Below are 14,944 nucleotides of genomic sequence, written 5' to 3'. Positions count from 1 at the left end.
CTTAGGATAACACCAAAGTACCCAACTCTCTTGCTAAAGTACATTCTAATTGAATATAAATAAGATTTACATGTATTTATACCAGTTTTAATTTCTTATTTATTTGACAACCAATGTAAAGAAAATAAATCTAAATTCCTTTTGTTTTTTAGCTGTTTCTTTCAAGTCTTGAATTTTTCTTTCAGCACCTGTCTAATTGTTATAGTTAAAACAACTATTATTAAACAATTGAGATAACAATATTGACATTTTTACTTTATTACTGTTAAATTAAATAAGGTTACATACCTTTCCATCGTCAATCTCAATTTTGTATGTCTCAGCGCTCCTGAAACTAGTCATCATTGACATAAAAAATTTACGTTTGATGATGGAACAGTATGTTAACTTATTTTATTTAATAGTCAAATATCAATCCATGAGTCAAAACATTTATTTACTTTTTATTCACTCAAAAGAGCTTTAATTAGAGCTGTGCCTGGAGAATGGAGTTACCTTGGTATTAACTCTATGAGCATGGAATACTTGTTGAAATAAATGAATTATCTTAGTTTGGAAAACATTGTAATATATTTGTTAACATCATTACACATGTATGTAATACAATTTACAATATTAGAGACACCATTCCTTACAAATAAGAGCAATTATATTTGACAAATTGTTTCACTGTATGATATGAATCTAGCTTTAGGTATTAAAATTAATTATCTTTGTATTGCCAAGTTTAAATTGGATATCACAAAGGGGTTTATAAGCAAGAGAAGGTTCTACTTAACAGTAGTGGTGATCAAAACCTGTATCAGCGACTTTTGAGTGTATATTTAGAAATAAGAAATACTTGAAGGAAGAAAAATTGCTGAAGAACTGGCTGTAGTAAAACGACCCATAACAACAATAGTAAACCTCGTGCAGTTTTACCTCCTTGTTTTTGATAGCTTTTATTATATTTTGCTTTTTCAACATCTATTTCTCTTTTCTTTGGATAACTTCAGGTCAGAGCTCCAATAAATAAACGTGATTAAAAGATTTTATTCTACTATTTATTTGTTCAGATTTATTTATCTGAAAAATGTATAAGCTAATATATAAAAATGGATATGTTAAAATAACAAACACTGCAGAAAACAATTTCCACAAATAACATGTGGTTGACTGTATACCACTGGTGCGCAGTCTCGCACTACCAATATCTTCGGCCATGGTGTATCAAGCACACAGATATTGTACCGCCCACAATGGGTTAAGGAACAGACATTTTCACATTCTCTAATCCTGAAACTGCCCCAAATAACACTCAAAGAGTCAAATAAAATCTTTTCAAACGTTTAAGATTGATTAATGATAGTGACTTTAAAAATACCTGAGTAAGCTGAGTGAATAATTGGACTCTTTAATTTAATTAATACACTACCTTTTACAGAAATGTTCATAATTTTGTGATATAAATTAAAAATTAGTCATAGAGAGTGTTAACGCTTTCACATGTGTTATTTTTTTAGAGTAGGGCTAGCTACTATAAGTGTAATGGTAGTTTTATCTATATAATACAATATAAGAATGTGTTGAAAAATAGTAGAATATTTGTAGTATTGGTTCATGCAGCCGATAAAAATTTTACATTGATAATCTCAGAGACAATTGTTATTCTTTACAGTAGGTTAATAACTAAATGGTTTAAATGTTAATCTATATAATATGTTTTATCATATAAATTAATGTTATATCTAAACTTTTATTGATTCCACATAACAATGTTCATGTACTGTATATACTTAGTATAAGCTAGCAAAGCTTGCAAAACGTACAGATCAAACCATTAGACCAATAGATCTTGGTTTTACAAACCCAAAACTGGATTCATCTGTTTACATGCGTCACACTCCAATGAGTTTGGTAACTTAACATCAAGGTATAAGGAGGAATAAATTAAAGAAAAGAAATATACATTTACAAAGACAGATTAAACTTAATAAATAACTTAATATTAGTAAAAATAAATTAACTAATCCAATGTATTTTCACCGGCTCTAGTTTCTAACTAAAAAGCAATGTAAGGAAGCAATTAAAGCATGTGAAATTAATTACATCCGTCAACTTCCTTAATTAATCCAAAACAATCAATAAAAATAAAACCCAATATGAAATAAATGCTTTATTTACATTTATGACATAAAAGTTACTTAGTGACAACAAAACAATGTAACCAAGAAATAAGTACCTTGTATTCATGAAACCTCACTTAATACAAATGAAGACATGGCCATATAGAATAAAATAATCCCTTCAACCTTTGGCTAACTTATAAAAAGATTACTTACTTAATTATAGAGACCGGAGACTTACTTATTTGTTTAACATATTTATCCTTACATATATTGTACCTGTATTACTGCTATACGGTTCAGGTTACAATTTGAGTTCATTTTCCCATATTATCTTAACTTTACAGAAAACAAGTAATCACTTTCTATCAAACCTAGGTTAGTTCTATAATTTAGCAATATTTTAAATATTTATGTAGTTTTTCGAATTAAAAATAAAGCACATCTATAAATGTATAGTGGCTCATTTAAAGATTAAAATATTTCGTTATTCAAAGACAAATCACTTTCGTTTAAAGATTAGACTAAAAGATTCTTGATTGTTTTGACTCTTGATTAATCTTATCTATGTGATGTAAATAATCACTACAATGAATTAATGTAGCTGCTACTCAACAAAAGCTATAAATGTATAGTTTTGTTTCATGTTAACTCTCAGGATTGTGACACATTTCTAAGTGTCAATTTTTAAATACCAAATACAAATTCATAGTACAATATGAAAAGTTCAGGTCCTCCAGACTTTACTTAGATGTCACAACTATGCTAAAAAAAATTCATTTTGGGAAGTAAACAAGTTTCAAAAAAACTGTACTGTAAAACTCTTGTAAATCAAAACACATTTTAAACCTTCTATCATTAATAAAAATTTCAATATTTTATTTTTAACATAAACAACATAAAGTTACATGTACATATGAATGAGTAAATTTTATTTCATGACTAACTGAGCATTAGCCAAGTCATCCCATGGACTAGTTCAAACAGTCGGTTTATGTAAACAAAAAGGGTTTCTTGACTCTTTTCTTAAAATAGATGAGACAATATGTTAAGTTTTACTCGTACTATGATATTATTTGGTCACATTTATAGGATAAATACTTACTTCGATCTAGTTCCTAATTAATTAATATTGTACCATAGTCTATCATAAAAAGTCTTATGTTGCAGTAAAAATTTATTTTTTAATGACGTTCAGAAAATATATCAATAACATAAGCTTGAGCAGCAAGTACAGGGAACAAAAAATAAGCACATGTATTGCTTTGAAATAAAGTTTAAACTAAAACAAAATGGTCTGCTGCTGAGTTAGGGGCTCACTTCTGTAGTGGTGTACAGAAAAAATCTTATCTACCAAGCTTGTTTTCTATTTTCATGCCAGGGTCATATTTTACCATTGTTTAAAAGGGAACTAAATTCTTTGTTCTACAAAAGAAAATGGCATTTAGAATTAGTGTTTATATCCTGCATAATTTCTTTAATAAAGTTGAATGAAGCATTATAATAATTCATTAATTAGCAGTCCAGTGAGCAGAAAATCTAAAAGACCTCTAGTTTAATGTAGTTTCCAAACCACTCAAATAGTTATGTATGATGGTCATCCAGAAATTAAGGGACATTTACTCGTAAAAATTTGAGTAGGATTTTCTTCCAAAATTCTATAAAGCTACCTGTTTATACAGTTTCATTGTTGTATTGTTGCCAGTGTTGATTTTATGATATTTACAATGAATATATTAGTACAACATACTGTTTACTATGAAATTCACTGTTATTTATTTGTTTATTCAGCACTAAACATGTAAACCCTGCTGAAATGTATTGTGATTTGTTTCAGTGTGTGGTTAGAGAATATTATGAATAAAAGGAAAGTACAAAAGTGATGTTGCCTACTTAGAGGTCAGATAGCAGTAGCAATAATGACAAAAGCTGATGAAATTTACTAACGAAGATCTAAAAACTCAAATTGATAACTAGGTCAAAGTTAATGAAAATTTTACATGAACTTAATAACGAATTTCCTATGATTTCATATTTACTTGTCTACAAAATCACACTAATACTCAGGACTACAGCAACATTTACACACAAAGGATCCTATGTCTTTAGACTGATGACCATAAGCAAAAACACATTTTCATGAAGACTATGTTGTTATGTAATGATTGCGTCCTTTTTCTGAAGCTGGAGGAGTTTTTAGCTGGAGTGATGAAGAGCTCAAGATAACAGTCAACAACTGGTTGAAAGATATATTCCTGTGTGAATTAAAAACCTTCTTAGCCACTAAGAAAAGTGCCTCATCAATGTGTATGGAAAACATGTAAGAAAGTAGCTTATAAGATTTACTTTTATACATATATATAAAACATACGTTTGTTGTGAAATGAAAATGGCTCTTAATTTCTGAACAACCCTCTTATTTACAAGATTGAATTGGCTTATAAATAATAAATAAATAAAAATGTCTTTATTGGTCAAGCGTTCATCAAAGTACAAACTCTGCTTTTCATGACAACTCCTGTCAAAGTGTACAAAATGCATTATACATAGATCACACAATAATAAAATTACGAGTAACATTTATCAATTAAATATGCCTGTAACACTTTTCTTAAATTTTAAAAAGGGTGAGGTTTTTTATTGCAGTGGGCAGAGCATTATATTTTTTTGGTCCAAAGTGTCTAAATGCCTTTTTCCCTATCTCTAAACTTGTCCTTGGTAGGTTTAATAGACCATCCTGTCGAGTACAGCGCTGACTCACCTCGTGCCTAAAAACCAGCTTTCTCCTAAGATATTCTGGCCTTCTGGGAGCAACCCTCTACCGACATCACCCCAGCATTTAATCGGTACTCGCTTATGTGATCAAACTTCCTCAAACTGTAAACAAATCTCAATGCCCTATTCTGTAAGTGGGTGAGAACCATCACGTTTTCCCGTGTTAAACAAAAAGCAAAGGTTGGAAGGGCATATGTTATTAATGGGAAAATTGTTGATCTTATAATTTCTAATTTAGATGAGACTGGGAGTATTGTGCTTAGCTTAGATATACATTTCATCTTGATTGTAACATTTTTACATATGGATTTCACGTGATAAGAAAAGTCGAGTTGGCAATCAAGAGTGACGCCAAGAACCTTCAAAGTATTACATGAACTCAAAGGCTTACCGTCTACATGGATAGAACCTTCAGCCATGCACTTTACCAATTGGCCATTCAAAGATGAGCCATTTACTACAAAACAGAACATTTATTGGAGTTTAGCCGAAGACCATGATCATCTGACCACCTCTTTACTCTCTCCAAGTCATTGTTGACTTTACGTGCAGCTTCAGCCGACTCACCGGTTCGATAAGACAACAACAGCTGTAAATCATCAGCATAAGAACTTAGCGAGCAGTATATCAACTGATCCTTCAGATCTGCGGTATATATGAGGAAGAGAATGGGTCCCAGGCAACTGCCTTGAGGAACTCCAACAGATCTAGGAATTGCTGATGACAATTTCCCGTCAACCTTTGTGCTCTGCGTTCGCCCAGATAAATAAGATGAGAAACATCACTCTGAAGTTTCATCAAATCGATAGAAAGCCAGCTTTGCCAGCATCAACTCAAAGTTTATAGAGTCAAAAGCCTGTGAGAAGTCCAATGCAGTCATCAAACTCTCCAAACCATCCTTAGCTGAAAGCATGTCGTCCACTAGATTGAGGAGTGCTGAGCATGTACTAAAACCTTTCCGAAATCCTGACTGAGACTCTGGTAACAGCCCCTCAAATTCCAAAAATAAGACCAACTGCTCTGAAACAACTTTTTTCCAATATTTTGGACAGAACTGGGAGAATTGATATTGGCCGGAACTGGGATATAGAAGTAGGATTATGGACTTTTGGAAGAGGAATCACCACACTCCGCTTCCAGCTGGTTGGAAAAGTGCCGGTTCTTAAAGAGACGTTTATAAGGTGAGTCATTGCACTAATGCAGTAGGGAATCAAACCCCGAACCATTTTTATGGATATTCCATCCGCACCAAATGCAGTGTTTGTTATCATTAATTCCTTAACTTTATTCTGTGACACGGGAGAAAACGCAAAGGAAGAACTTACTTCTGTACATTTATTACTTCTAAAAAAACTCAGTTTCTCAATGCTAACCGTCACGCTACAACCCATAGACGAGAAGTAATTATTCAAATCCGCTTATTGATAAGTCCGATCCTCAGCTCATACTCTGTGTGATGTGTAGCTAATGCTCTCTAGCCAACCTGTACATAGCAGACCTCGGGCTGTGTCTCAATTGACTAGAAACCATATGGACACATTGTGATCAAAACTTATGAATCTTACAAATTCCCTGGGTAGCTGGATAGCAGTACTACACGACGAGTGCCTAAATTTGATATTATATTGTAAACATAAGAGCAACAAAATGGTGATGAATGGCTTCTTAGTACAAAATCTTCTTAAATAGTTGTCCGTAATATTTATTAGAATAAATGTTTTTATGTCATTCAAGAAACGTATTCCATAATTTATCTTAAAAATAAATATATATTAAAAACTAATACATCGATTTACGAAATGTTTATTAACATCTTGTATTTACTGTTCGAACATGCCACAGTAGACAAGTATTATTTCACCAATCTATACTGTATAGTCTGGCCAGCACCTAGTCACTATCAGCACTGCTTGAACAAGGCAGAGTCCCAGTACATGTTGGATAGCTGAGACACCAGAGACCACACGTATGGGATAAAAAATTCTTCAGGCTTGTCTTCTTCCACATACTTGAACTTGAGTTCTGGAAATTTCTGCAAAAAAATGATAATTAGGCTAAGAACAATCTTAAACCTCAAACACTTTTACTCTCTAATTCTTAATGGTAGAATTATGGTACATGTTCCGTTTTAAGAATATAGTTAACCCTAGAACTGGCATGGATTCATGCTCACTGTGTGGTCTAATGTGTTAATCTCAGATGCAGGGGATAGCCTTGGAGTCGCAGGTTTGATTCCTGCACCTGACGTCAGGGATATTTGCGGTCTGGTGTATACTTATGAGAGTCACTGATCTGTGATACAATCAGTTGGAGAGCCCACCTTAAATTAACGGTGGTTGGCTTGGAAGAGAGTTCACAGGATCAGTAGTTTTCTTATATAAGTCTATCAAACCCGAAACCGTTTTGTATTTATGGTAGTTACTACTATAAAAAAACCCCTTGATTATGTTTATTTTATGTTATATGAAGCATTTATTATTGGTTTATGACCATAACATTAGCATTTAAGAGTTTAAAAATTATTTATACAATGCCAAAGTCCGTACTCAAGGTGGGAAAAAACAAATTGTAAATTACTACTATGCCAGACCCAAATACACATCACAATGCTTTTTCGTTACTTTATTATGTTTCTTAGATATTTAGAAAAAATTTCATTATTGTAGATACTTTGTTGTTTGAATATTGAAAAATTATACACTTTACAAAAAAGACTAAAGTTTTTTTGATGCGTATTATCTTATGCGTTGTTACCGATGCAACAACGCCAAGCTGAGAAAGAACTGCACTAATATTGAATGACATAAAATATATTAACATTTTTACTTCTGTAATGACATACTCTCTTTGAATTTTGAATGACACTATTACTGTACTTCATGTTCATGTAATAAAAGAAAAAAATCTTTAAAATAAGATATTTCCCAAAACTTTATGATTAAACATATTGTTTGACCATATGTTCATCTGAATAAATATTTATTATTGCTATTTAAGACCATTCTTGAGCTGGCTATACAAGTGGCTATCTGATTTTATTGTTATTATGGCTCCATTGTTCTCATGAAGAAAAACTCTGTCATTTCATTACAGCTGGCTCTTAACAAGAAGCTCTTACTGCAATCTATTTGTAGCTTTCATTCATATCATGAGTGGTTAAAAATATATTGGATACACTAGGTTAACCCTTTTAGCGCCAAGCACATTGGGCAGGTTGCATCACATAACACCAGAGTTACTGGTGCGGGCTGTCCCGTCGGGCGCCGCGGCATAGCTGCTGGGAGGTATGTCGCAGTAGCACCAGGGCAATTTTACGAATGACACACATAGATATAAATTGTTCTCATTTCGCTAAATTTTATAATAAACTAATGATTTTGACCTCCTTTTTTTTGCTATTAATAAGAGAACAATGACATGTAATGAAATTTATGAAATGTTGATCTATTAAAATTGTATACCTTAAAAGTTAGATACTTTTTTTATTTTTTGTGTGTAAATTAAGAGCTCAATAAATGCCTGACAAAATATTTACTCAACAAACCTCTGTATTATAGTGTAATATATTTAATTTAAGAAAACATGTGAAAATTTGGTAATATAATATTTATATATTTCTCAGTAAACAAAGTACAAAACTGATTTTTACCATAGAAACGCATGTGTCTAGATAAAACATTTTAGTGTATATAAAATAACAATTTTATTTGAATATTACATGAATCTATGCAGTGCTACTTGCTGTGTAGTACATTTTACATAAAATTCATTAATCAGTACTAATTTTATTGATATTAGTCAATAAATGGTTGTGTACTGCATGAAAATGATGAGAGCCTAAATAAAGGCTCTTGGCACTAAAAGGGTTAACACTTGGCAAGTCACATTATGATAAAGACAACATGTGTTATCTTCACACATATAATACAAATATAGGTGACAAACAGCAATAATAAATCCTCTTTTTATTAATCCTTCAACACAGTTTCATGAGAAAGTCATAACTCCATATCTAGCAGCTTAGTTGAGGTTTCACATAAACAAAATGTGATCTAGTGAATTTCTTTACAACTATTTAAAGAAGTTTAAGGTTAAACTAGACCGACTACATTTCATTCAAGTTTAATCACAATTGCATTGTATGCATTGTCATCATTTTATAGAATATATACATAGAATTAAGAATAAACGATTCTTTAACTTTTTTACAGTATACATTTATAAACTATATTTTTAAATGTTAAATGGAATATATGACAAATGTCAATAATGAGATAGTTGACTAGCTGTGATGATGGCAACCGACAGCAAGCTAACTCGAGAGACATATAAAAATGTTCTGACCCAGTTATAATGTCACACCACAGATAATGTCATAAACATGATAACTGCCGGTACTGATAACTCCATGTACACATAACTTATATATCCTATTTTTTCACTAATTGATGATTGATAGAAGCCTGTCACTCAAGGGACTGAATAAATATAATTTCTGTCTGCCTGCATGATATCTTGATAATGATATAAGCTATAGACAAAATTTTGTGTGAAACTTCACTCTATATAAGCATCTTAGTATAGGCTATCTTGCTCAGACTATTTAGGCCATCATGATATATTAACTTGTTTAATTTTGAATGTCTTACTCTTGAGAGGTACCATATAACTTTTTCTTTTTTTTTTGTTAACTTAACCCTTTTAATGCCAGACATTTTTTCAGTGACCATGCGAAAAATGCCAGCCTGTTTTCAAAAAGTAAATGCGAAGAATGCCAGGCCCTTTTTCCATAATTTGACAACTATTTTTTTTTAATGTATAACTTTTTTATTTACTGAAGGAAATTATCCATTGAGGTGTTGTTTTTACGTAATAATGTGGAGGGTTTAAAAAAATTAGTATTAAAATTTTTACAAATTTATATAATTTATATTTGTAGAAAACAAAAAATAAAAAACAAAATCTTAAAAAAAATGGGTTTAAATATATAAAAGTACCTTTATTATTAGCCTTAACTAAAAAAATAGTTACTGGCAATTGTACTATATTTAATTGTTAACACACACACACACACCATTTTGAAGAACTTACATTGAAAAATAGAGAAGTTACAGCATGTTATCGAAAACCTTGTAAAGTTTTACACTAAAATTCAATAAGACATATTTTAGTCAGTTTCATTCAAAATCACTTTATTTACACATGTTGTTTAGCCCAATGTATAAAATTGTTTGTTGAAATAATAAAGAAAGTAGGTTATAAAAAAATTAAAATTAATTATTTACAATATAGGGTACATGATTTTAAAATTTTTAACACTTGTGTTTGCCGAAGCACAAAGTATGAATCCCCCTCTTTTTCTGATAGAATAAAAAAGATTTTATTGTATCAATAGTAGTAGTATCTAGATACAGTATGCAAAGTTTAGTGGCATTTGGTCAATAATTAAAACTACAATATAACAAAACCGGACGAGCGCCCCCAGCGCACGTCAGCATTAAAAGGGTTAAGGCAAGAAGATAAGGAAGCGCCTTAATGCACACAGTTCTAGTAAAACCTTTGCATTGCATCGAGGATATTCGGGATGGATAAGGTTGAAGGTAGAGACCGCCTCTTGTCGAGATCCCATGAGAACTAGGGTACTATCTCAGTCTTGTCACCTTAGAAGAAGATGAGGGTAGTTCTATTGTAGCCTCTTCCAGTCAAACCAGGAAGGGGACAACGAGGAGAGATAATACTCCACATGTATGGGCTTGAGAAAACATGTAACATTTTAAGAGACCTATCCACTCCCACATTAAACTAAACCTATCAACCACCCATTTTTATTCCAATATCTCAACATTTGATGATGATGATGATGATGATGATCTCAACATTTGCGGTCAGTGATCTTGGAAATCCTTTTTATTCTCCAGATTTAAGTGACAGATTGGTTTTTACTGTATCTAATAATATGTTCCACTGGCAGGTGTAAGCCAACCAGAAGTGAACCTTCTTCAGGTTGCATAGAACATTAACCCTTTGAGTGCAAAGAACCGACGAAATCAGCCCACGGGTATTTTCAAAAAGTGTAGAGGGCCGACTAGGTTGGCTTTTCGAATATTTATTATTCTGTTCCTAAATTTTGCCATATTGCATTGTGCTTGATCTCATTAATAAATTAATACATTAATAAAAATATACAATCTATTTTGATTTAATTTTTTACAACTGATAAAAGCTGGTTGAAAAATATGAGACCACTTTCATGCAAGTGCAGATTTTCAAAAGAAAAGCAAAAATACAATATTACAAATACTTACTTTTTTGAAACTTGGTAAGTTATGCTTCTTTCTACTTACATAAGAAACAATAAAAAGGTACATAAAAATGTGTTCAAATAAAAAGATTACATTTTTTCTACATTAACCCTTTGACTGATACGCAACGATATATCGTTGTGAGTGAATTTACCGAAAAGTGATACACAACGATATATCGTTGTTGATGTTTTGGGCGAAAAATTTATATGCAAACGATATATCGTTGTTGTGTCATACATTTATTTCAGCGTTATTAATTTGCCAAATAAATCTTACTATTTTTCAATTGATAGAGGAATAATATCTAATTAATTTAAAAAATAACAATCATCCTTTTATATACTAACGTTTCGACATCGAACTTTAACGACATTGCACTTTGGAAGGCTGTGCCGTCTGAGCTCGGTCCGTCCTGCTCAACTCCGACGCGTAGTAGTTATTGTGTCACGGTGTGTATCGGTTCGTTTGAGGTTATTACTGTCTTATATTGCCGGTTATTATAATTTTAGTTCAAAATGAGTAAAAAGAGACTGCATTCTCCTGTGAGTGAAGATACTTTGATTGGCATTGTTAGAGATGGCCGGTGTTAATTTCCAATCTAGTGACACTGGTTCAGAAAATGGATCTAATCGAGACAGTAGTGAATCTGAAGATAGTTCTAGTGAATATAGTTTTTGAAGACGGACACAGATGAAGACCCTACTTTTAACCCTGACCAACCCAGTACATCATCTTCATTTCGAGGTAACAGACCATTGATGTTATCTAGGCCTAGTGTACCTCTGTTGACGTCAGAGGAAGATGAGCCCTTCCATCTAGGCCTAGTGTAGTTGAGCAACCAAGATGGTAGGCCTAGGCCTACACAAACTGATGTCTAACAAAATGATCCTGCTGATGACAGTAGTAGTTGGGTTGAAGTGGAGGAAGGCAATGACCCACCTTACAATCATCGGTTCACGTTTGCTGAATTGATTGGGCCAAAACATTGTCCTCCACAAAATTCTAAACCAATTGCGTACTTCAACCTGTTCTTTACAACAGCTATACTTATGGTGTTTGTAAATGAAACAAATCGATACGCAAGATCATACATTGCTAAAAATCAAGAGACTCTGCCTCCTTTTAGCAGAGTCAGGAAGTGGGTTGATGTAACATTGCTGGAAATGAAAGCATTATTTGTCCATAAATTTTAAACATGGGAATGATTACAAAGCCAAGTATAAAACTAGCTACTGGACACTCATTTCACAAGTGCTACCCCCCTTTTTTTGCCAAGATGATGACATGCAACCGATTCCAAATTATTTTAAAATTTTTCCATATTGTAGATGTAAGCAAATTAATTCCACATGGAAATCCAGGTTATGACCCTTGTGGTCGTTTTCAACCGATCATTGATCATGCAAACAGAACTGTTCAAAACAGTATTATTCCCCAACACAGGCTCTATCTGTTGATGAATCATTGGTTGGCACGAAGAAGCGAGTCGCATTGACTCAGTACATCCCAAAAAAAAAAACACCATAAATGGGGAATAATACTTTGGGTCCTTTGTGACTCAATAACACGTTATTGTGTAGCTTTCTACTGCTACAAAGAGCACAAAGGACTCAGGAAAATGAAAGAGTGGTACAGACTGGCTTAGGTAGCACAGTTGTCATGCAACTGTTACAAATGGCAAATTGCTTGAACAAGGGACACCAATTATATCTCGACAACTTTTTCACCTCGATATCTCTTGCTAGGACTTTGTATGAGCACAATACCTTTATGACTGGGCACTCTCAGAAAGGATAGGAAAGGTATTCCTAATCAACTATTAGAAAAATATGCTGTGGGTCAGAAAACCTATATGAGGAAAGGGCCTCTCCTAATGATGGCTCATAGAGAGAAAAAATCAAATTTCATCTCAGTTTTTGATTTTGTCTACTGACTGCCAGGCTGCCTCAGAGACTTACTCCATCAGAAGAAGTGGGACGTGTATTGATACGGACCAAAACAAAAATTGCTCGTCAGTACAATAAAGGTATGGGGGGTATTGACCTCAACCGACCAGATGTTATATGTGTACATGGATGAGCGGAGGACCATGAAACATGCCAAAAAAGTAATATTTAATGTTTTTTGGACGCATGGTGCTGAATGCATATGTGTTGTACAAGTTAAATACAACACAAGGCCAACTGAAGAGGGCTGAGTTCATGAAAGAAGTGATAGGAGATCTTTCTTTCGGAATGGCTTGCAAGTAAGCAAATCCCGCAAAATCTCCGGGGTGGTGGTGATGGTTCCATCAGTTGGTTTCGGTCTCAGGAAATTACCTGAGAAGAAGGAGAAAACTGTGCCGAACCTGTTCAGGTGACAATCATCCTGAAGGAAAGAAGCGGAGGTCTCGGACAGTGTGTGTAAGGTGTGGTCTTGGTGTACATGCTGAATGCCTCGGCAAGCATGTTTGCCACTGAAATTATAAAAACTAAAAACTGTAAATATTGTAAATAATAACTTTTTTATTATTAGTGTTGTGTTTTAAAAATAAAGTGTATTTAAAGACAGGATTCACAAAAAAATTTAATTAATATAGAACATTCAATGTGTTTGACTCCAGATTTCCAAACAGATTGCCTCAAATTCACGTAAGTAAATTTTTATTATTTTTACCAATAAGTCATGCATTTTTTAACTTATATGCTTCAAATTTTCTGGATTTGTTGACAATAATACGTACTTTTAGAATAAATTACTGTCAATAAGAAATTTCAAAAAATTATTTTAGTTTACTACTGACAAAGTAAGAAAAAAAAAATTTTTTATAAATAAAAAACAAAAACAAAAATTAAAAAAATATTTTTAAGTCGTTTTTTTGGCTTTTTTATATTTTTTCCTAATAGACCATTTAAATGTCTAAAGAACAAAACTACTTTCAAGTTTCTATTATATTACATAATAAAGCTACAAATTATCTAGTAAAACACTACAAAAAAGCTAATTTTAGCCTATCAATTTAAGGGATAACCCTGTTAAAAATCATATCAATTTTGGAAAAAAAAAAATTAAAAAATTGTTGATCAGTCAAAGGGTTAAAATGTAAAAATACTAATATTCCAATTTTAATTTTGTTGTATAATTTTTAATTTAAAAGTTTCTACACATTTAATCAATCAAATACATATTATAAGTTGCAGTCTACTTTCCCCCACAAAAAAAAGTTCGTTGAGTGGTATACAAATATATCAAATATACATAAAAATCTAAACTTAGTTATACAGATACTTAATTTTTTGAACTTTTTTATGTTTTTTCATATGTACATTAAGAGCAATGAAAAATACAAAAAAATAAAGATCATAAAATTAGTAAATTTGTGTTTCAACATTTTTTTAATGTAAAAATTAGTTTTTGTTGTATATTTTGGTATTCCAAAATGTTAACATGTTTTATTATTCAAATAAATAAAATAAGTCATAGCCTACCTTTCTCTCTATATAGTAAAGCAAAAATAATCTCATTATGTTTATTTTTTTTTTTAAGTTATGAATTATTTGACAGAACACAACACAAACACCGAAAGAGTGCTTGGCACTGAGAGAGGTGACCTGTCATAAATGTATGGCACTGACAGAGCCACCCCCTCATAAGTGCTTGGAACTCAAAGGGTTAAGAGGCCACAAATATTACTCTAAAAATAAGTTAAATTAAAATGAATATTAGATGCTAAACTGCATATTGTATTAATATAAATCTGGCATATTTCCATATTTCAGG

At 32.1% G+C, this 14,944-nt stretch overlaps 1 protein-coding gene across 1 annotated transcript in view; it reads right to left on the bottom strand.

Moving 5' to 3' along the window:
* Positions 1-547: 547 nt before the first annotated feature.
* LOC124357679 (dymeclin) overlaps positions 548-14,944 on the bottom strand; it is a 54,639-nt gene continuing 40,242 nt past the window's right edge. The window contains exon 15 of the mRNA XM_046809665.1: positions 548-6,912. Within this exon, the coding sequence (XP_046665621.1) occupies positions 6,781-6,912 (132 nt within the window). The 3' untranslated portion in view covers positions 548-6,780. The remainder of the gene's footprint in view (positions 6,913-14,944) is intronic.

Source organism: Homalodisca vitripennis, chromosome 3 (genome assembly GCF_021130785.1).
Source record: "Homalodisca vitripennis isolate AUS2020 chromosome 3, UT_GWSS_2.1, whole genome shotgun sequence".
NCBI lineage: Eukaryota > Metazoa > Arthropoda > Insecta > Hemiptera > Cicadellidae > Homalodisca > Homalodisca vitripennis.
Note: the sequence above shows the minus strand (reverse complement) of the source record. Positions and strands in the feature narration are given on the sequence as shown.